At 45.6% G+C, this 24,279-nt stretch overlaps 1 protein-coding gene across 5 annotated transcripts in view; it reads right to left on the minus strand.

Annotated features, from left to right (window-relative positions):
• Positions 1–24,279, minus strand: part of HOMER1 (homer scaffold protein 1) — a 170,099-nt gene that overhangs the window by 10,880 nt on the left and 134,940 nt on the right. For all 5 annotated transcript variants that reach the window (XM_075325749.1, XM_075325732.1, XM_075325739.1 and 2 more), the window contains exons 7-8: positions 16,365–16,524; positions 11,759–11,869 (exon numbers count right to left, since the gene is read on the minus strand). In XM_075325749.1, the coding sequence (XP_075181864.1) occupies positions 11,759–11,869; positions 16,365–16,524 (271 nt within the window). The remainder of the gene's footprint in view (positions 1–11,758; positions 11,870–16,364; positions 16,525–24,279) is intronic.

The following is a 24,279-nucleotide window of genomic DNA, read 5'->3' on the forward strand; positions in this document are numbered from 1 at the left end:
AGAGACAAAGGCAATGTGTGCGAAATGGCACCTACCTAGGTCCGCTCTTCTAGTGGTGCAAAAGAGACGAACAGCAGCGTAAGCCGCACAAAGCTCCTACCTGCGTTCGCTCCACTAGTGTGCGAGGACACGAACCACTAGATATGGCACCTGCCTAGGTCCGCTCTTCTAGTGGTGCAAAAGAGACGAACAGCAGCGTAAGCCGCACAAAGCTCCTACCTCTGTTCGCTCCCCTAGTGTGCGAGGATACGAACTGCCAGACGCAGTATAAGGAACGTTACCCTAGCGGCAACGTCCACCTACGAGTAGAATCACAAGGCCCAGCCAGACCATGTGCCTCAGGCACCTGCCTATGTCCGCTCACCTAAGAGGTAAGGATACGGACAGCAGCCGAAGCTGTAAGGTATAAGAACGCTACCCTGCCGGTAGCGCTCACCTAGCATAGACAGAGGAATGCCTAGAGGAACGCGCACAGAGCGTCTACTCATATGCATGAACCAAGAGGACTGAGCACCATGCGGCGTGTGTCAGGGTCTTATATAGACTCTGTGCCTCATCCAAGATGGAGGACACCAGAGCCAATCCGCTGCCAGAACGACAGGAGTGACGTCATGCTGGCCTATCACCGAGCAAGACGTCACAAGCACATGACCAGCGACCAATCGGCATAGAAGGTGTCAGAGACATGTGACCTCGTGTCAGCGATGATGTCACCCGCACATGTGCAATGGCTCCAAGATTGGACTTAGTCTCCGGCGCTCGCACATGTGCAGTAGCAAGAAATCTGGACTTAGTCTCCAGCGCTCGCACATGTGCAGTAGCAAGAAATCTGGACTTAGTCTCCAGCGCTCGCACATGTGCAGTAGCAAGAAATCTGGACTTAGTCTCCAGCGCTCGCACATGTGCAGTAGCAAGAAATCTGGACATAGTCTCCAGTGCTCGCAGCAACCGTAACAGTACCTCCCCCTCAAGGGCCCCCCTCCCGGCGACGCAGGTAATCGGCAACTAAGTCGGGAGCATGGACAGCCTCCTCAGGCTCCCAAGAGCGATGTTCCGGGCCATAGCCCTCCCAATCTATCAAGAAGAACCTGCGCCCTCTAACCATCTTAGAACCAACTATGGCTCGTACCTCATAGCTAGAGCGAGAGGAATCAGAGGCAGGAGAGTGTACTTCACGAGCGTGAGGTAAAATAGCCGGCTTTAGCAGTGAGACATGGAATTTGTCATGAATCCTAAGATGGACAGGTAACTTCAATTGATAGACTACAGGATTTACCTGTCGAAGAACCTCATAAGGACCCAGGAAGCGAGGAGCAAATTTGACAGAGCTCACTCTAAGTTTCACGTGTTTTGCAGAGAGCCACACAAAGTCCCCTGGAGAAAAGACAGGAGCCGGGCGACGAAACCGATCGGACACCGTCTTCATACGGTCCTTAGCTGCTTGGATCGACTCTTGAGTCCGATCCCAAACCTCTCTGGCATTAGTTGCCCAGTCGGCCACAAGAGGAGGAGGTGCAGCAGCGGGAAACGGTACTGGTACCCTAGGGTGTTGCCCATTATTGAGTACGAACGGTGTCTGCCCAGTGGCCTCAGCCAGCGAATTGTTAAGGGCAAATTCTGCCCAGGGTAGGAGGGAGGACCAGTTATCGTGGTTCTCAGCAACAAAGTGTCGAAGGTATATAATCATAGATTGATTGGTACGTTCAACCAAACCATTAGTCTCCGGATGGTATGCCGAAGAGAGATTCAACTCAATTTGCAGAAGGCTACAAAGATCTCGCCAGAAACGGGAAGTAAATTGCGGGCCTCTATCACAAATGATACGATCTGGCATCCCGTGAAGCCTAAAGACATGCTTGAGGAATAGTTTGGCTAGTACCCTGGAAGATGGGATTCTCGATAACGGTACGAGATGAACCATCCGGGAGAAATGGTCCGTAATGACCCACACAAATCTATGTCCCTGTGAACATGGAAGATCACCCACAAAGTCCATGCCTACCACCTCCCATGGTCTATCTGGCACTGGTAAAGGATGCAAGAGCCCAGCCGGTCTCTGCCGTAATGGACGGTTGCGAGCACACGAGTAGCAGGAACCGACATATCTCTTGACGTGGCTGGCTAAGTGTGGCCACCAATACCACCTCTCCAGTAACTCTCGTGTCCGCCTAATACCAAAATGCCCACCCACCTTTGAGGTGTGGGCCCATGACAGTATATCATTCTGTCGATCAGGCGGAACAAAGGTCTTGCCCGGTGGGATTTGGTCTAACGTCATAGGGGAGAGCGTATGAAAAACCCTGGAGGGAAGGATAAGACGAGGTTCGTCAATCTCTTCCTGGGTAGAAAGCATAGAGCGAGACAGGGCGTCTGCCTTGTTATTCTTACTCCCAGACAGATAGTTGATGGAGAAGTGAAAGCGGGAGAAAAACAAGGACCAGCGGCCTTGGCGAGGATTCAGACGCTGAGCGGTTTGTAAGTACGTCAGATTCTTATGGTCTGTATAGACCTGGAAAGGATGTTTCGCTCCTTCCAGCAAGTGACGCCACTCCTCCAAGGCTAATCTCAAGGCGAGCAGTTCCCTATCCCCAATGGTATAGTTTCTCTCTGCCGGTGAAAAGGTTTTAGCAAAGAAGAAACACGGCCTTTTTCTACCTGCACCGTTCTTTTGATACAAGACCGCACCAGCACCCACTGAAGAGGCATCAACCTCTAAGAGGAAGGGCTTATTCTCATCGGGTCTTTGAAGAATGGGAGCAGTTGAAAAGTGTCTTTTTACTGCCTCAAAAGCCTGAGATGTCTCAGTAGACCAGGCTTTGGGATTAGCACCTTTCTTAGTCAAGGCCACCAAAGGGGCCACCAAAGTAGAAAAATGGGGTATGAACTGCCTGTAATAATTTATGAATCCTAAGAAGCGTTGCACCGCCTTCAAGGAATGAGGTTCGGACCATTGCAGGACAGCAGAGAGCTTCGCAGGATCCATAGCCAGACCCTCTTGTGAGATAATGTAACCCAAAAAAGGCAATGAGGACTGCTCGAATACACATTTCTCGAGTTTAGCAAACAGTGAGTGCTCCCTTAAACGGGAAAGGACACGAACGACATCCTGACGATGAGTCTCCAGATCAGGAGAAAAAATCAGGATGTCGTCCAGATACACCACTACTGAGGATAACAGTAAATCCCTGAACACATCGTTTACGAAGTCCTGAAATACTGCGGGTGCATTACATAACCCAAAAGGCATGACGAGGTATTCATAGTGACCGTCTCGGGTGTTAAAAGCGGTCTTCCATTCGTCACCCTTTCGAATTCGTACCAAGTTATACGCACCCCGCAGATCCAACTTCGTAAAAACTTGAGCTCCTCTCAGTCTGTCAAAGAGCTCCGAAATTAAAGGTAATGGGTATTTGTTCTTTATTGTGATTGCGTTGAGACCCCTGTAATCTATGCAGGGACGCAAATCACCCTCTTTCTTCCGAACAAAGAAAAACCCAGCTCCCGCGGGAGAGACAGACTTACGAATGAACCCCTTCTCTAAACTCTCTCTTATATAGGTCGACATGGCCTCCGACTCAGGTATCGACAGGGGGTAAACCCTGCCTTTAGGTGGAACCGAACCTGGGATAAGGTCTATGGCACAGTCATACGGCCTATGGGGTGGAAGAACCTCAGCACCCTGTTTGGAGAACACGTCAGCGAAATCCAAATAGGGTGTAGGTATGGGAGAGAGATCAGTTGATGCAACCGCAACGACCTTAGGTGGTAAGGGAAGACATCGGGACTGACATTTCGAACCCCAACTAATAATGCTGTCAGACTCCCAGTCAATGTGAGGAGCATGAGTCCGAAGCCATGGAAGACCCAGAAGGACGTCGTCTATACCCTCAGGCAAAACAAGAAAAGAAATCTCCTCTATGTGACCCTGAGACAGGGAAAGGCGCAAGGGAACTGTCCTCAATGTAATGGAGTCAGACAACATAGTTCCATTAACAACACGGACAGGAATAGGCGCCTCTAACATGATAGAGGGAATATTGTGTCCCTTTACAAATCCTGAGGACACAAAAATCCCGTCAGCTCCGGAATCCACAAAAGCCATAATAGGCCATGTATTCTCAGATAACGAGAGCTGACCTGGGATACAACACTTAGAGGGTGCAGAAGACGTCTCTAGTAACCCCCCTCTAATGGTTACTAGGCCAGGAAGTTTCCCTGACGACTAGGACACTTGTTGGCATAGTGCCCAGCCTGACGACATACGTAACATATAGGAGGACCAGACTTGCGTAGTCTGGAGGACGTATGACCTAACTCCATAGGAGTGGGAGATGTTTCAGATGCTGAGGAAGATGGTAGTGGACCCTCAACAACTGGAATAGCCCGATGCTTAGGGCGTGAGGAAGAGACCTCGAGTCTACGTTCCTTATGGCGTACATCGATCCTCGTTGCTACTGTGATCAAGTCCTCCAGAGAAGCAGGGACCTCACGAGTAGCAAGGGCATCCTTGACATAGCCTGCCAACCCTCTCCAGAAGATAGGAATCAACACCTTCTCTGGCCAATCTAGTTCTGCCACCAGAGTTCTAAAAGCAATGGCATAAGTACTAGTGGATAACGAACCCTGAGATAGATCTAACAGTCTCAGGGCCGCATCATGGGTAACCTGCGGACCCATGAATACCGCCTTAAGAGCATCAAGAAAGTCTTGATGTCTCAGAGTAACCACATCAGAGCGCTCCCATAGGGGAGTCGCCCATTCTAAGGCTTTGTCCTGAAGTAAGGAGATGATAAAGCCTACTCTGGACCTCTCCGTAGAGAAGCGAGAAGAGTTGACCTCTAGGTGTATCTGACACTGACTAATGAAACCACGACATGATCTGGCATCGCCAGAATATCTGTTTGGCAGAGCAAGTCGAGGATCATGTGCAGATGTCACCATGGTCTGAGGTTTATCCTCTATACTCTTGAGCCGTGACTCAAGTACTTGTATGTAACGGTGTAACTGCTGATATTCTGCCATAACTGCCAGACCCTTGCCTCAGTCCTAATGTTACGGGGGGCTGTCTGATAATAACTGAAAGGAGTATCAGACAGTCAGGGTCCACCGTGCAAAGACTTTGCTGCAAACTATGGCAGAGTGCAATACCTCTGTTAACTCACAGAAGAATATAATAGGTAAGTAAAGCAATTCCTCCCTTACTTGGAGGGTGTGTGGAATGATCTCTGTTAATAATCACAGAGACAAAGGCAATGTGTGCGAAATGGCACCTACCTAGGTCCGCTCTTCTAGTGGTGCAAAAGAGACGAACAGCAGCGTAAGCCGCACAAAGCTCCTACCTGCGTTCGCTCCACTAGTGTGCGAGGACACGAACCACTAGATATGGCACCTGCCTAGGTCCGCTCTTCTAGTGGTGCAAAAGAGACGAACAGCAGCGTAAGCCGCACAAATCTCCTACCTCTGTTCGCTCCCCTAGTGTGCGAGGATACGAACTGCCAGACGCAGTATAAGGAACGTTACCCTAGCGGCAACGTCCACCTACGAGTAGAATCACAAGGCCCAGCCAGACCATGTGCCTCAGGCACCTGCCTATGTCCGCTCACCTAAGAGGTAAGGATACGGACAGCAGCCGAAGCTGTAAGGTATAAGAACGCTACCCTGCCGGTAGCGCTCACCTAGCATAGACAGAGGAATGCCTAGAGGAACGCGCACAGAGCGTCTACTCATATGCATGAACCAAGAGGACTGAGCACCATGCGGCGTGTGTCAGGGTCTTATATAGACTCTGTGCCTCATCCAAGATGGAGGACACCAGAGCCAATCCGCTGCCAGAACGACAGGAGTGACGTCATGCTGGCCTATCACCGAGCAAGACGTCACAAGCACATGACCAGCGACCAATCGGCATAGAAGGTGTCAGAGACATGTGACCTCGTGTCAGCGATGATGTCACCCGCACATGTGCAATGGCTCCAAGATTGGACTTAGTCTCCGGCGCTCGCACATGTGCAGTAGCAAGAAATCTGGACTTAGTCTCCAGCGCTCGCACATGTGCAGTAGCAAGAAATCTGGACTTAGTCTCCAGCGCTCGCACATGTGCAGTAGCAAGAAATCTGGACTTAGTCTCCAGCGCTCGCACATGTGCAGTAGCAAGAAATCTGGACATAGTCTCCAGTGCTCGCAGCAACCGTAACACCGCGGGAGAGACAGACTTACGAATGAACCCCTTCTCTAAACTCTCTCTTATATAGGTCGACATGGCCTCCGACTCAGGTATCGACAGGGGGTAAACCCTGCCTTTAGGTGGAACCGAACCTGGGATAAGGTCTATGGCACAGTCATACGGCCTATGGGGTGGAAGAACCTCAGCACCCTGTTTGGAGAACACGTCAGCGAAATCCAAATAGGGTGTAGGTATGGGAGAGAGATCAGTTGATGCAACCGCAACGACCTTAGGTGGTAAGGGAAGACATCGGGACTGACATTTCGAACCCCAACTAATAATGCTGTCAGACTCCCAGTCAATGTGAGGAGCATGAGTCCGAAGCCATGGAAGACCCAGAAGGACGTCGTCTATACCCTCAGGCAAAACAAGAAAAGAAATCTCCTCTATGTGACCCTGAGACAGGGAAAGGCGCAAGGGAACTGTCCTCAATGTAATGGAGTCAGACAACATAGTTCCATTAACAACACGGACAGGAATAGGCGCCTCTAACATGATAGAGGGAATATTGTGTCCCTTTACAAATCCTGAGGACACAAAAATCCCGTCAGCTCCGGAATCCACAAAAGCCATAATAGGCCATGTATTCTCAGATAACGAGAGCTGACCTGGGATACAACACTTAGAGGGTGCAGAAGACGTCTCTAGTAACCCCCCTCTAATGGTTACTAGGCCAGGGAGTTTCCTTGACGACTAGGACACTTGTTGGCATAGTGCCCAGCCTGACGACATACGTAACATATAGGAGGACCAGACTTGCGTAGTCTGGAGAACGTATGACCTAACTCCATAGGAGTGGGAGATGTTTCAGATGCTGAGGAAGATGGTAGTGGACCCTCAACAACTGGAATAGCCCGATGCTTAGGGCGTGAGGAAGAGACCTCGAGTCTACGTTCCTTATGGCGTACATCGATCCTCGTTGCTACTGTGATCAAGTCCTCCAGAGAAGCAGGGACCTCACGAGTAGCAAGGGCATCCTTGACATAGCCTGCCAACCCTCTCCAGAAGATAGGAATCAACACCTTCTCTGGCTAATCTAGTTCTGCCACCAGAGTTCTAAAAGCAATGGCATAAGACCTAGTGGATAACGAACCCTGAGATAGATCTAACAGTCTCAGGGCCGCATCATGGGTAACCTGCGGACCCATGAATACCGCCTTAAGAGCATCAAGAAAATTTTGATGTCTCAGAGTAACCACATCAGAGCGCTCCCATAGGGGAGTCGCCCATTCTAAGGCTTTGTCCTGAAGTAAGGAGATGATAAAGCCTACTCTGGACCTCTCCGTAGAGAAGCGAGAAGAGTTGACCTCTAGGTGTATCTGACACTGACTAATGAAACCACGACATGATCTGGCATCGCCAGAATATCTGTTTGGCAGAGCAAGTCGAGGATCATGTGCAGATGTCACCATGGTCTGAGGTTTATCCTCTATACTCTTGAGCCGTGACTCAAGTACTTGTATGTAACGGTGTAACTGCTGATATTCTGCCATAACTGCCAGACCCTTGGCTCAGTCCTAATGTTACGGGGGGCTGTCTGATAATAACCGAAAGGAGTATCAGACAGTCAGGGTCCACCGTGCAAAGACTTTGCTGCAGACTATGGCAGAGTGCAATACCTCTGTTAACTCACAGAAGGATATAATAAGTAAGTAAAGCAATTCCTCCCTTACTTGGAGGGTGTGTGGAATGAACTCTGTTAATAATCACAGAGACAAAGGCAATGTGTGCGAAATGGCACCTACCTAGGTCCGCTCTTCTAGTGGTGCAAAAGAGACGAACAGCAGCGTAAGCCGCACAAAGCTCCTACCTGCGTTCGCTCCACTAGTGTGCGAGGACACGAACCACTAGATATGGCACCTGCCTAGGTCCGCTCTTCTAGTGGTGCAAAAGAGACGAACAGCAGCGTAAGCCGCACAAAGCTCCTACCTCTGTTCGCTCCCCTAGTGTGCGAGGATACGAACAACTGCCAGACGCAGTATAAGGAACGTTACCCTAGCGGCAACGTCCACCTACGAGTAGAATCACAAGGCCCAGCCAGACCATGTGCCTCAGGCACCTGCCTATGTCCGCTCCCCTAAGAGGTAAGGATACGGACAGCAGCCGAAGCTGTAAGGTATAAGAACGCTACCCTGCCGGTAGCGCTCACCTAGCATAGACAGAGGAATGCCTAGAGGAACGCGCACAGAGCGTCTACTCATATGCATGAACCAAGAGGACTGAGCACCATGCGGCGTGTGTCAGGGTCTTATATAGACTCTGTGCCTCATCCAAGATGGAGGACACCAGAGCCAATCCGCTGCCAGAACGACAGGAGTGACGTCATGCTGGCCTATCACCGAGCAAGGCGTCACAAGCACATGACCAGCAACCAATCGGCATAGAAGGTGTCAGAGACATGTAACCTCGTGTCAGCGATGATGTCACCCGCACATGTGCAATGGCTCCAAGATTGGACTTAGTTTCCGGCGCTCGCACATGTGCAGTAGCAAGAAATCTGGACTTAGTCTCCAGCGCTCGCACATGTGCAGTAGCAAGAAATCTGGACTTAGTCTCCAGCGCTCGCACATGTGCAGTAGCAAGAAATCTGGACTTAGTCTCCAGCGCTCGCACATGTGCAGTAGCAAGAAATCTGGACATAGTCTCCAGTGCTCGCAGCAACCGTAACATGATGTTGCATTGAGTAGCATGTTAGCACGTCCCTGTGGGCGTACTACCATGCTAAGAAGGCAGATTAGTTGGGGGAAGTAACACCCTTGTGACTAGTCCCCTCACTCATTAGCATATCATAAAGGATCTTTAGAAATACTTTTTCTAACAATCTCTTTATCTATGCTAGTGTATACAGGGACAGTTAGGCAGGGATTTGCAATATGCACCCAGAACTGCTCGTGGTACTGGGTGTATATTGCACCTGACAGGTTCCCTTTAAGCCACTTACTTTTCCAACCTTTGTTAACGCTTTCCAAACTTTTTTGAGATGTGTTGTTGCCATGAATTTTAAATGAGTTAATTTGTTCAAATGAAATGGAGAAATATCTAACATTCACCTTCTTAACTGTAATGTATGTTCTGCTGAGAATAAAATATGACTATTTTATCAACAACGTTGCTTTCTGATCTCCGTTCAGTGGTCCTATCGGGCATCTCGGTGTCCCCCTCCAGAAAGCGAAATACTCTCAAAAATGGTGCACGACAGAGCACACGGTAACTCGGTCTGCACCATTATAGTCAATGGCCCAGTCGGCACATGCGTACGAAACCCGTTTTATGGGGTGTTCAGACAGAAGCATCGACAGGAACACTGAATGGAGATCAGAACACAGTATGAAAGGGGGCTAAGAGATTTCCAAATCATTGCATTCTTGTTCTCTCTACATTTTCCACACCATCCCAACTTGGTTGGAATTGAAGTTGTGAATGAAAATATGTGTGTTGGGCCTCATTTGGATGTCTATTTTTCCCCATACATGTTTTTTACAGATAGACCATGTAAACATTATAATGGGGAGATAAGGTATGCACACCAGTGACTATGTAAGGGGAATACATGAAATAGCAGAAACTGCTGTGTGAATACTGACTTGAAAAATCCAATAGCTATATGTAAGAGTGAAAATGTGAAAAATGGAATCTGCATTACTGCCATGAACATATGAATCAAGAGAAATTTAGCTACTGAATTGATCAATGCAATAGAGCCCCAACACTACGCCAAAGTATTTCTCTACGTTGGGGTCCCTAGCTTGTGTGTGTCCTCTCATGCAGTTAAAAAACCTACCGTGTATGGGACGCTGAGACCCAGGCTATTTATGCGTATGATATGGATTGGCAATAGGTGTAGAAATACTTTGGCGTAGTGTTGGGGCTCTATTGCATTGATCAATTCAGTAGCTAAATTTCTCTTGATTCATATGTTCATGGCAGTAATGCAGATTCCATTTTTCACATTTTCACTCTTACATATAGCTATTGGATTTTTCAAGTCAGTATTCACACAGCAGTTTCTGCTATTTCATGTATTCCCCTTACATAGTCACTGGTGTGCATACCTTATCTCCCCATAGTGATGTTTTTTTAGGTTTTTGCACCCAGTTCGGACTTAGAATGGTGTTCCAAACGTTATTCCTATTTGCATGTAAACATTATAGTCTCTGGGGTTGCTCACATTTCCATAGTTTTTTGCAAACTGAATAACAGCAAAAAAAAGAAAAAATGGAGACATGTCTTGTTTTGATCTAAGTCATGAATCAAATTTATCAATAAGTGACGTGTGAACACTACCATGCTTGGGTGCTCGGTACTCATCATGAGCAGTTAGATGCTCTGATGGGTGTGACTCCAGTACCTGAGTATAATGGAAGTAAATGGGAGACTCAAACATTTTTCTTGGAAATTTTCCTAAAAAATGCTCCAGTCCGCCATTGACTTCCATTATACTCTGATGCTCGAGTCGTGCCCATCTGAGCATCCAACTGCTCGTTACTAGTACCGAGCACCCGAGCATGGTAGAGCTCGCTTGTCACTAATACCATTGCAAGTTAATCAGTTTTCATCCAACTGCTTTCTGGTATTTACTATTTAATGGGTAGGAAATGCTTGGAAAGTGTTATCTTTTTTTTGCATAAGATAAACGGATCCCATACTGATGGTAAAAATGGACACAAGACCCAAAAATGGATGAAAATTGGATCTGGCACAGTGATGAAAAATTGTGGAGGTTTTTTTTCTCGTATGCAAATAAAAGGTCATCTGAATGAAGCCTTATGTCTAAATATCACACTTTTAAGAATGCAACTTCAGAGCACTTTCCTGAAGAGAACTTGCTGGGACCCGTGGCTGGACCTGCTCTGCTGAGACCCATAGCTGGACCTTTTGCCTGCTGGGACCCGTGGCTGGACCTGCTCTGCTGAGACCCATAGCTGGACCTTTTGCCTGCTGGGACCCACGGCTGGACCTTTTGCCTGCTGGGACCCATGGCTGGACCTTTTGCCTGCTGGGACCCACGGCTGGACCTTTTGCCTGCTGGGACCCACGGCTAGACCTTTTGCCTTCTGGGACCCACGGCTGGACCTTTTGCCTGCTGGGACCCACGTGCTTGACCTTTTGCCTGCTGGGACCTATGGCTGGACCTTTGTCCTGAAGATCAGGATATCTTCTAGTCCTAACTGTACTAGTAAGTTGCATAATTTACTAAGTTTATTTTTTTACCTGTATAAACCTTTAAAATGGGCAGTCCCAAGTTTGGACCACCAGCGATTTGGAAATTATTCCCTTTCTCGTAGACAGAACTTGAGAATACCCCTTTGAAATCCAAAATGGAAAGGATATGTTGATTATTCAGTGATTGGTTACTTTAAATCCTATGGTAATGCTAATATGTTGCTCTCCTAGATTAATATTTGGCTTATGATATGTGGCAGAGGTATAAGAAAAAATAAGGCACATAACAATGGCACACAACAAACAGAGTCTCACAATCCAGTGAGTAAAATCTCGTGTAAGCACTGGCTCCATTGGAGAAATGTACTGTACCTCTTCTTTCTTTTTTAGTGTGGACTCTAATTCTTGTATAGTCTGGTTCAGTTCTGTTTTGTGCGTTTGCACTGCATTCGCTTGACTGCTGACACATTCTAACTCGCTCACCTGTGGAAAGAGAGAACATCATTCATCACAGTACAACTATACAGAAATTTGTTTCCTTGCTCAATGTTGTAAAGAGTTCTTCAACTCTATAAAATTGAGAAATATCAGATCTCAGCACATCCACCAACAAGCTGTTTAATGGGGCGCAGGCATAAGACAAATGCTAAGGCCTCCTCAAGTTACATTGCCCTGGACACCAGAACACTATATATTCAGAAGACCTTTGCTGAGTTTTGCTCAGTTTTCTGCACTTGGAAAACCTCTCTAATTAATTGTAACCTTCCATTCAACTAACACATAATTCTTATACTTATGGAGGCTTATTATTAGTGATGGGCGGACACGCAGATATCCGGGACTGGCGGGTCTAACCAGGTTAAAAAAAAACTGGTTCCGGCCCAAGATTGATCCAGGATATCTGTCCGGACGCTGGTCCCCATATAAGTCTATGGGGACCAGAATTTGGCTATTAAAAATGGTGGTAGGAGGGATAATAGCAAGCGCTTCATACTTACCGAGGCTCTGGCGCAGCTGTAACTGCTCCCGCAGCTGCTTATTCCCTTCCAGGGCCGCTCATTACCTTCATTACATATGCACTGCTTTCCGCACCCACCGGCATCTGTGATTAGTTGCAGTCAGATGTGCCCCCACCCTGAGTGTCAGCTGACTGCTTCCAATCACAGACGCTACATGCATCTATCATGGTATAAAAATAAATAAAATATTTAGCGAAGGTCTCCTCATATTATGATACCCAGCACAGATAAAGAATACGGCTACAGGCTGCAGCCCCCAGCCGTGCACTTATCTTGGTTGTGTATCAAAATAAGATGAATGAATGCGGCTTTTTTGGATACCCAGCCAAGATAAAGCCCGACAGCTGGAAGCTGGTATTCTCAGGCTGGGGAGACACATGCTTATTGGGCCACCCCCAGCCTAAAAATAGCAGCCTAAAAGTGAATGCCATAGAAGTCCAAATGACCTATTACCCCTTCCCGCACCATGACTTATATATCCGTAATGGAGCAGGTGCAGGTGTACGTAACAGGTTCAGAAGCTGAGCCCTCATCACACAGGGCAGGTGCCAGTTGTGGTATACACCCAGCACCTACTTCTAACAGCAGGAATCAGAGATAGCTCTATTCGCTGTTGTTTAACCACTTAAATGCCGCTGTCAGTTCATGTGTAAGTGGTGTAATCCTACTAGGACATCCAGTCAGGAGTCCATAAAACCTGTAGCAGACACAAAGGGGCCCAAGAGGTAAGGGGATAACTGCCACCTTCAAAGCAGGTGGAATTGTGCATTTTGGTGAGTTATTGGACTGAAAAGTGCCCACATACTATATTCTGTCTGTGTCCACCAGTTGCAAGAAGAATACATGGGACCCCTTTATGTGTTTGTGACAGAAGCCACTTGCTTCTTTGAAGGTGGAAGTATGCCCCTTTAATTCTCTGCTACCTGTGCACCAATAGTATGTCTGCTCTTGTTTTAGCCATCCTTCAGCACAATCGCCCCTGATAGGTTGATTCACCCGTGAAGCACAGTCACAGACTGGGCATCAAGGGAGGCTGTGATTTGTACATTAAAACTGTAATACTATGATGTATAGTACAAGCAAAAAGATCACCGGTTCAAGTACTGTATGGGGACTAAAAATCAAGTAAAAATAAAATGACTTAGAGACGTTAATAAAACAAAAATATAAAAAATGAAAGATTTTAATCACCCCCCCTTCCTTCCTCACCCCATCCAAAAATAAAGAAATCAGAAAATCATATTCAATATCACCACATCAATAGTCCTATCTATCAAATATAAAATTATTTCAGCAAGAAGATTAACAGCATAAAATAATTTGCCATTTTTTGGTTGTTGCCCTTCTCACTTAAAATACAATAAAAAGGATCATAATGTTTTTGTACACCAACAATGTGTCAATAAAAATGTATGCACACAAAAAACAACCCCCACACTGCTCCATTGACAAAAAAAATAAAAAAAAGTTATACCACAAACAAATTTTTATTTTTGTTTAGAAAGGTCAGAATTTTATAAAGGGAATCTGTCAGTAGGATTCACCTTCATTAGTCCTATATGGGTATGTAGGTCTAGGAAGCTGTATAAAATTATATCTGTGATCTGATGTCTTTTTTCCAGGAAAATCCATGTTTTTCTTAATATGTAAATGAGCTATTAAGAGCTATGGGGCAGACACAGATATACCCCGAGAATCTGCCTCCAGATCCTATTTTATATGAAAGGGAGAAATTAGTGTAGAGGTAAGTATCCCATGTGTGCCCAATTGTGTAAATATCCATCTATTTATCTCTCTTTCTATATGTATGTATAGAAACCAACCCCACACATATATTTGACCCCACATAGGCTCCCACTGATGTTCCCCCACATGTATAATGCTCTGGACTAAGAAGGAATATCCAGTCTGGGTTTATCAAAAGCAGATGGACAATAGTCCATCTGTTGATTGCAGATCATCTGCTGACAGGCTTAATTACCATATCAGGAGATGACCACAGGCTGCTAGAACAAAGGATCAAGGATGTTCCTGGCAATGGAATCATATCACTGGAAGCGTGCGGCACTTCAAAGCACCCTGCCGCTGGGACAGGGCGTCAGCAGGTATGCATGTGCTGGGGTGGTCACATCATATCACCACGCTGGCACTTGCGTCTTGCAAGTGCACCTGCAGGGGGCAGAAGCACATGGAAGAGTGTCACACTGGGTTAAAATATTCGGCAGTAGCAACGCTCAGTCTATTTCATCTCCTATGTGGAAGAAGCCCGTCAGCTCTGCCGTCTCCTGTCCATCGTAGCCCCACCATCAAGTGGGTTCTTAGTCCTTCCGCTCTTCCCTCATCCGCATCCCTACAGCATACTGTGCTAAGTATCCTTCTCCAGTACCCCTGCATTCTAACCATCACTAATATCACTGCATTAACCCTGCATTACCCCTGCATACTGTGAGTAACCTGTCGGACCCCTGCTTTAACCCCCTTATATATTAAATCTTTCCACAAAAAAGGTTATTTATCTTAACCCTTGTTGCACTGCTATTAACCCCTTAATCTCCATCTAGGGACAGCTAGTGTTAGGTGGAGTGGGCTGCTATTGTGTATGTGTTTTAAGTAATATGTGTAAAGTTGTTAGGTTATTGTGGGTTTGTGTATTATTATTGTGCTCTTATTGCATTTTTGTAGCTAGTAAAATAATAAACTGTAGACTTTTTGGAGCGTATAATAAATATTCTTTCTTAGTACACTGTTTCATCTCAGTTTACTTGCTGTTTTTACATACAGTATATAGCATAGGGAACAGGAAACATTAAAGCATCATTAATTAATTTAAATATTCATCATTAATAGTCAAGGCTGACATTAGTAATTAATAGGGGACTATCACTTCCCCTTTAACCGGTGTGAGCATGTAATGACTGACAGTCTGCTCTCCTGCATGTCTCACACTGGTAATTCCCCCTTTCTTATAAAATAAGCTCTGGAGGCTGATTCTCAGAATACTACATATAAGAGCCAAGGCTGCTCTGTATAACGTAAAAATCACCTACAGGACGGTCTAGTCCGCTGGGTGTCGCTGCTCTTCAGTCTGATGCCTCCTCTCTCCGGTCCGGCACCTCCTCTCTGCTGTGATTGCCATCCTCCTTCGACCTAGCCCAGTATGGATGATGTGTCCTATGTCCTTCACACAAGCCAGCAATGTGGTCCTGCGCAGGGGCACTTTGATCTGCCCTGCTCAGAGCAGATATAAGTACTGTAATGCATGGGCGGCCTTTCACCTTTCATCATGCTTGCATATTACAGTACTTTGATCTGGCCCAAGCAGGGCAGGTCAAAGTGAGCCTGCGCAGGACCCCAATGCCAGCCAATGTGGATGATGTAGGACGCGTCATCCATACTGGGCTGGGTCGAAGGAAGACGGCGATCGCCGTAGAGAGGATGCACTGGACTGGAGAGAGGTAGCGTCGGACCGGGGAGCAGCGACACCCATTGGACCGGACCGACTCCTAAATGAGTATTATAAAAGTGATTTTTACATTCTACATAGCAGCCTGGGCTCTTATATAGAGTATTCTGGAATGCTGTATATAACAGCTCACTGGTGATGGCCGCAGTTTATAGTTGCCAAATCTGGGACAGGTTCCCTTTAAAGAACATCCATTGATTTTATTCTTATTCCATAAATAAATAGTATTAATGAATGTAAGTAATTTGGACTTTATAACGGTAAGATGTACTATCTCAGACTTTCCCAAACATGGAAATGGAAGCTACATTGAAAGAGCCTAAGACAACCATAAGCTCCCAAGATTGTATGGTGAATTTGTAGAAATATATAGAGCAAAGTGATTTCAAGAAAAAGAATGACATGTAACATCCTGTGAATATAATACATGAAAAACTAACCGGTTCCCACCTGGCGCTCCACACCATGAGCCACCATTGGTTTTGCCAATACCCACCCGTTTGTGGAGACGCTCTGCTTCTTCCTGATACGCAGCAAGCTGTTGTTTCCATTGTTTGACATTGGCAGTAGACTCCAGCAAGGCTGCTGTGAGCTTGGCATTGTTTCCTTTGAGTGTGGCCAGTTCTGCTTCCCAGTGCTTGTTAATGGCAGAACTGCTGTAAAAACACAAAATAAAATAAAAAAATTACAAGGCTACAATACATAGCACTGGCCAAAAAACCCTCATACACTATAAAGTTATATAGTGGAAAAAAACCAAAAAGCCGTCAGTGGGCGACATTAAATTATTAAATGACACATTTCATATTGAACTGATCTTCAAATATCATGTTATAGGGCAGCAGGAGCTAAGCATACACAGGCTTGGACTGGCCCACAGGACAGCAGGAGAATCCTCCGGTGGGCCCCAAGTCACTTTCCTCCAACATAATCAGTAGTTGGCACAATACACTTGTTTCACTATATATCTATAAAGGAAGCATCACATCATTCATTTTACAAACTATCCAGTATATTATTATCTAGAAGCACAGGTAATTTTGTGAATGGAATATTTGCATGTACTTAATTAGTGGACCCTCAAAAGTCATTGTTACTGGTTGGCCCTTGCTGCCTCAGTCTGACACTGAGCATACAGATATATCGTTTTATGGGTAAGGGTTCATCATAATTTGTTTTTTATTCACTTGTATCTCTTCTCATTCTATGTTTAGGAGTCAGTCTTATTCAATACTTGCTTGCCTTCTACAGTGCCTACAAGTAGTATTCAACCCCCTGCAGATTTAGCAGGTTTGATAAGATGCAAATAAGTTAGAGCCTGCAAACTTCAAACAAGAGCAGGATTTATTAACAGATGCATAAATCTTACAAACCAACAAGTTATGTTGCTCAGTTAAATGTTAATAAATTTTCAACATAAAAGTGTGGGTCAATTATTATTCAACCCCTAGGTTTAATATTTTGTGGAATAACCCTTGTTTGCAATTACAGCTAATAATCGTCTTTTATAAGACCTGATCAGGCCGGCACAGGTCTCTGGAGTTATCTTGGCCCACTCCTCCATGCAGATCTTCTCCAAGTTATCTAGGTTCTTTGGGTGTCTCATGTGGACTTTAATCTTGAGCTCCTTCCACAAGTTTTCAATTGGGTTAAGGTCAGGAGACTGACTAGGCCACTTCAACACCTTGATTTTTTCCCTCTTGAACCAGGCCTTGGTTTTCTTGGCTGTGTGCTTTGGGTCGTTGTCTTGTTGGAAGATGAAATAATGACCCATCTTAAGATCCTTGATGGAGGAGCAGAGGTTCTTGGCCAAAATCTCCAGGTAGGCCGTGCTATCCATCTTCCCATGGATGCGGACCAGATGGCCAGGCCCCTTGGCTGAGAAACAGCCCCACAGCATGATGCTGCCACCACTATGCTTGACTGTAGGGATGGTATTCTTGGGGTCGTATGCAGTGCCATCCAGTCTCCAAATGTCACGTGTGTGGTTGGCACCAAACATCTCGATCTTGGTCTCATCAGAACAGAGAACCTTGAACCAGTCTGTCTCAGAGTCCTCCAAGTGATCATGAGCAAACTGTAGACGAGCCTTGACATGACGCTTTGAAAGTAAAGGTACCTTACGGGCTCGTCTGGAACGGAGACCATTGCTGTGGAGTACGTTACTTATGGTATTGACTGAAACCAATGTCCCCACTGCCATGAGATCTTCCCGGACCTCCTTCCTTGTTGTCCTTGGGTTAGCCTTGACTCTTCGGACAAGCCTGGCCTCGGCACGGGTGGAAACTTTCAAAGGCTGTCCAGGCCGTGGAAGGCTAACAGTAGTTCCATAAGCCTTCCACTTCCGGATGATGCTCCCAACAGTGGAGACAGGTAGGCCCAACTCCTTGGAAAGGGTTTTGTACCCCTTGCCAGCCTTGTGACCCTCCACGATCTTGTCTCTGATGGCCTTGGAATGCTCCTTTGTCTTTCCCATGTTGACCAAGTATGAGTGCTGTTCACAAGTTTGGGGAGGGTCTTAATTAGTCAGAAAAGGCTGGAAAAAGAGATAATTAATCCAAACATGTGAAGCTCATTGTTCTTTGTGCCTGAAATACTTCTTAATACTTTAGGGGAACCAAACAGAATTCTGGTGGATTGAAGGGTTGAATAATAAATGACACTCTGAATAAACTTTTCACAATTTAAAAAAAAAAAAAAAAAAATAACATTCTTTTTTGCTGCAGTGCATTTCACACTTCCAGGCTGATCTACAGTCCAAATGTCACAATGCCAAGTTAATTCCGAATGTGTAAACCTGCTAAATCTGCAGGGGGTTGAATACTACTTGTAGGCACTGTACGTATGATAGCTGTAAGGTAGTGATGTGATGAATGAATAGTAAAATATTCGGGTTCGGATTATTCGCACCCAATACCTAGTACTATTCCGGTATTTGTTCCAAATAACGGATCTAATACAAGTCAATGATGAATCTGAGTATTTTTCTTGGACATCTTCATGAAAAATGCTCCTGTTCTCTATTAGCTTGCATTAGTTTGTAATTCGTGATGAATACTGGAATAGTACTAGGTATTCAGTACAAATAATCCAAACCCAAATATCTTACTATTCGCTCATCATTACTGTAAGGGTCAGCACACATGGCGAGTAATACGGAGCGAGTGGAATGCGATAAAAAAATCGCATTCCACTCAGACCAATATTACTCTATGGTCCCATGAGCGATTGTTTTCTCAGCCCTAATTAGACTGAGAAAACAATCGCAGCATGATGCGGGTGGAATGTGATCTTGTTTCACTCACACCCATTCAAGTCTATGGGGCGAGAGAAACATCGCACTGCACTCGCGTTACACCGGTGTAACGCGAGAGCAGTGCGATTCTCGCATCAGTCGGCAACAGAGGAGATGGGGAGATAAATCCCTCCCTCTCCTGCGCAGCACCAGCCTTCCCCTCCACAGTGCCGGCCTTCCCCTCCGCAACTGTGGTCTGATCGCACGATCGGACCACAGTCGCATGACACTCACATGACAATCGGCTCCCGCTGTGCTGCCAGCGTGTGCCGAATGTCATGTGAGGACTCGCTCTAATCCCCGTTTGGCCTCAGCCTAAGGCTCTTAATGGACCTGTGCACTGAAGTCCTATGAATAGATGCATAGATGCAATTTATAATGTATGAATTACACAGAATCTGGTCCCACAAAACTACCATATATACCAATCTGCTTAGCTACTTCTGCATTTTACCATGTTGCAGATGGTGTATGTGACAGGTTCTCTTGTAGAAATATTACAAAAGTTTGCTACGATCTGAAAATTGGTCCACTTATTGAGCACAGGGGTGTCGTGATGCCAATTGAGTAAAGTCGGAGAACTGGTGATATTCTCTACTTCATGAAATGTTCTGCTTCCATTATTTTATAGTAGTACTTATAGGGATAAGCAAAGAGAGCTCAGCTCAACTTTATTCTCAGGTTTAAAAATATAAACTGCTCAAAGATTGCTGAAGTAATAATAATATTAATAATAGTCATTCATATAGCCCCAGCATATTCTGCTACACAATTCATAGAGGAATTCTGTCCTTGCTCACAAGAGCTTACAATCTATGAGGCAATACACTGACGAGCAAAAGGGTAACAATGTTTTCAATTTTAACTTTCAGGCTCCATATCTCACCATCACTACATCTTCGAATGTGAGACTATCTTCATTTTATAGATCATCTTGGCTATCTCATACATAAATTTGACCTGCGACTATTTAGTATATGATCAGTTATGCAGATTATTGTCATATCAGTGCATTGTTACTGTTTTGCTCCTAGTGTTTGAATTTTTTTTATTTCTTCCTGCATACTACAAATTACAACCTGTTGTCACATTCCCTAATAGCTCAATGAGTTATTATGTTGATTTCCAAATGAAAGGTCACTGGTTCGAAATGAAGAGCAGCCATGAAGATTTCCCAAGAAAAGAGAAACAGCTTCATCCAGTTCATAGATAGCAGTCTCTCGGTCAAGAAAATGGCTAAACTGCATCATGTGAGGCCATGACAGTTGGAATAATATGAAATGAAGTTCATCCATCCATTCAAAAGCCAAGAGGGGAACGTCCAGGCAACATACCAGAGTTAACAAGTCGGCTCATCATGAGATCTATCAGTTCTGATGCAACAAAAACGGCAGTGGGGGCGGCTCGTATTCTTCATAATAGTGAGATTACAGATGTCCATGCAAGCACTGTGCAATGCATGTTACATAAGTCTGGAATACTAGCCGGAAAAAAGGTGGAGAAGCCTTGGCTTCAACATCGTCATAATTACAAAAAGTGTAAAAAGGGTGATCTAGAGCGATGAGACAAAAGTCAATAGACTAGGCCAGGGGTCGGGAACCTATTGCTCGTGAGCCAGATGTGGCTCTTTTGATGGCCGGATCTGGCTCGCAGACAAATCTTCCAGTTTATAAGACACACTTTTTTCCCTCAAAACTGGGGGGAAAATGGGGGTGCATCTTACAAACTGCAAAAGGCTTACCGGGGTGGCAGCGTCGCACAGGGTTGGCAATACTGTGGGCTGTCGCGGTGGTGGCGGGCGCCATTGATCTGTGGGCTGCTTTAAATCTCCTGCAGTTGATGAGATCGACTTCAAGAAAATGACTGCGAGGCGGCGCATGCGCAGATAGGACTCTGCAGTCATTTTGTGCATGCGCCGTGGCAATTTTCTTGACGTCAATCTCATTGACTGTTGGAGATTCAAAGCAGCACACCGGCAGATCAGTGCCGCCCGCTTCTGTGACACCCCACGAGCCCGCAGCAGTATCACCGACCCTCCGCACACTGACCCTCTTGAGCCGCTCCACCATCGCTACTCCCCCCTGGTGAGTTTGGCTCTCAAGGAATGAAGTGGCGTTCATGGCTCTCTCAGCCAAAAAGGTTCCCGACCCCTGGACTAGGCTCTGATGGGTGCAAATTGGTCTGGAAGAAACAAAGGAAAAAGGGGCTAATGGATCAAGAAATTGAAGGAACTGCCAAGTTCGGTGGAGGGAGCCTGATGATATGGGGGTGTTTCACAGCCAAAGGTGTTGGACACTTGACCAGGATCTATGGTGGTCTCAATGCTGAGCTATATGTGAGAAACAAGATGAGTTACTTCCTACACTTGAGTACTATAGGTACGAAAAAGACAACATAGTGTTCCAGCAGAACAACGACTCGAAGCATATGTCACGATTGGTGAAGAAATGGTTCAATGACACTGAAGTAGAGGTGATGGATGGGCTCCACAGTCCCCAGACCTCAACCCAATTGAACTACAAAATAATAACAAAATAACAAAAATGTACATGTTTAGGAGCAAAACAACAATGCAGTGACTTGACAAGAATCTGCATAACTAATCATAAATGAGATAGTCAAGATGATTGTCTATAAAATAAAGGTAGTCTCATGTTCTAAGCTGTGGTGGATGGTGAGATATGGAGCCTAAAGGGGGCTTTACACAGTAGCGATATCGCTAGCAATTTGTAGTGATAGCGAGTGTGTAAGTACCCGCCCCGGTCGCGCATGCGATTGTTTGTGATCGCTGCCGTAGCGAACATTATCGCTACGCAGCTGTGAATCCCCCTGACTGTGTGTGTCCTGTTGGGACCCGGTCGCTCTCAGCCCTTAGCCACATTGAGGCCTATTTTAGACCCATGGTAAGGTTTTAATATTAGAGAGTGTAGGTACTATCCCAACTGGGTACACCTTGGCGTTGGTGGGATAGCTTTATGCTTTTTTTGATCAAAAACAGTGTTTACTAAGTACCCTATGTTTATATGCACTATGCTTTTATTTAGTTACAGCAGGGTATGTTTTCACAATTTTTTCCTTGGTTTCTCTTTGTCTCATGGCCAGTGTGAACATGGTCTCACAAGTACCATGTATTCCATCTCATACTCCGGCTCACTTTTTTGTTTTTTTTTTTGTATTCAGTACAAACAGGGAGTGGCCCCCTTCTCAGCGAGCTGGACATTTCATTCTGTGAATCCCCCTGACTGTGTGTGTCCTGTTGGGACCCGGTCGCTCTCAGCCCTTAGCCACATTGAGGCCTATTTTAGACCCATGGTAAGGTTTTAATATTAGAGAGTGTAGGTACTATCCCAACTGGGTACACCTTGGCGTTGGTGGGATAGCTTTATGCTTTTTTTGATCAAAAACAGTGTTTACTAAGTACCCTATGTTTATATGCACTATGCTTTTATTTAGTTACAGCAGGGTATGTTTTCACAATTTTTTCCTTGGTTTCTCTTTGTCTCATGGCCAGTGTGAACATGGTCTCACAAGTACCATGTATTCCATCTCATACTCCGGCTCACTTTTTTGTTTTTATGTAGTTTTTTTTTTTTTTTTTGTATTCAGTACAAACAGGGAGTGGCCCCCTTCTCAGCGAGCTGGACATTTCATTCTGTGAATCCCCCTGACTGTGTGTGTCCTGTTGGGACCCGGTCGCTCTCAGCCCTTAGCCACATTGAGGCCTATTTTAGACCCATGGTAAGGTTTTAATATTAGAGAGTGTAGGTACTATCCCAACTGGGTACACCTTGGCGTTGGTGGGATAGCTTTATGCTTTTTTTGATTAAAAACAGTGTTTACTAAGTACCCTATGTTTATATGCACTATGCTTTTATTTAGTTACAGCAGGGTATGTTTTCACAATTTTTTCCTTGGTTTCTCAGTGACTTGACAAGAATCTGCATAACTAATCATAAATGAGATAGTCAAGATGATTGTCTATAAAATAAAGGTAGTCTCATGTTCTAAGCTGTGGTGGATGGTGAGATATGGAGCCTAAAGGGGGCTTTACACGGTAGCGATATCGCTAGCAATTTGTAGTGATAGCGAGCGTGTAAGTACCCGCCCCCGTCGCGCATGCGATTGTTTGTGATCGCTGCCGTAGCGAACATTATCGCTACGCAGCGTCACACATACTTACCTGGTCGTCGGCGGCGCTGTGACTGCCGAACAATCCCTCCTTCAAGGGGGAGGGACGTTCGGCATCACAGCGACGTAACCGCAACGTCACTAAGCGGCCGGCCAATGAAAGCGGAGGGGCGGAGCTGAGTGTGATGTAAACATCCCGCCCACCTCTTCCTTCTGCATTGCGGCCGGCGGCAGGTAAGGAGACGTTCCTCGCTCATGCGGTGTCACACATAGCGATGTGTGCTGCCGCATGAGCGATGAACCACAACGCTAAACAACCCTTACCGATTTTTGAGTTTGGGACGACCTCTCCATGGTGAACGATTTTCACCATTTTTGAGGTCGCCTAAGGTCGCTGGTAAGTATTACACGCTGCGATATTGTTAATGACGCCGGATGTGCGTCACTAACAATGTGACCCTGACGATAAAACATTAACGATATCGTAGCGTGTAAAGCCCCCTTAAGAATCAAAAGTTAAAAAAATTGTTACCCTTTTCCTTGTCAGTGGAAGGAAGAGACTATTCAAGTCGGATTGGAAGTCGTGTCTCCCTTTAAAAGGAAATTAACATCAAATAACTTATTGTTTAAATGAGGTTTTTATGTTTGTATTTTTTTTTTAAACATTTTGTCACTTTTTTCATATTACTATTTGTAACATCTAAGACAAAATTGGTAATCTTACAATTTTCATGTTTTCATAGTGATCACTGTTTATTTCAGAGTCTGACATCCTGTCCTTTCAGAAAGACTTTACAACTGTTTCCTTATGATCAGAGACCTGCAACCCACATCCGTTTTTTTTGTACGTGTGCGGTATGTATTTGCACGTACCGGAGACACAGAGACACGAAGACCCATGTTATTCAATGGTAGATGGCACACACACGTAAAATCACACGGAACGTGTGTCCGTGTGGTAAGTACGTGTGTGAGCTTTTCTACACGG

Source organism: Anomaloglossus baeobatrachus, chromosome 1 (assembly GCF_048569485.1).
Source record: "Anomaloglossus baeobatrachus isolate aAnoBae1 chromosome 1, aAnoBae1.hap1, whole genome shotgun sequence".
Classification (NCBI taxonomy): domain Eukaryota; kingdom Metazoa; phylum Chordata; class Amphibia; order Anura; family Aromobatidae; genus Anomaloglossus; species Anomaloglossus baeobatrachus.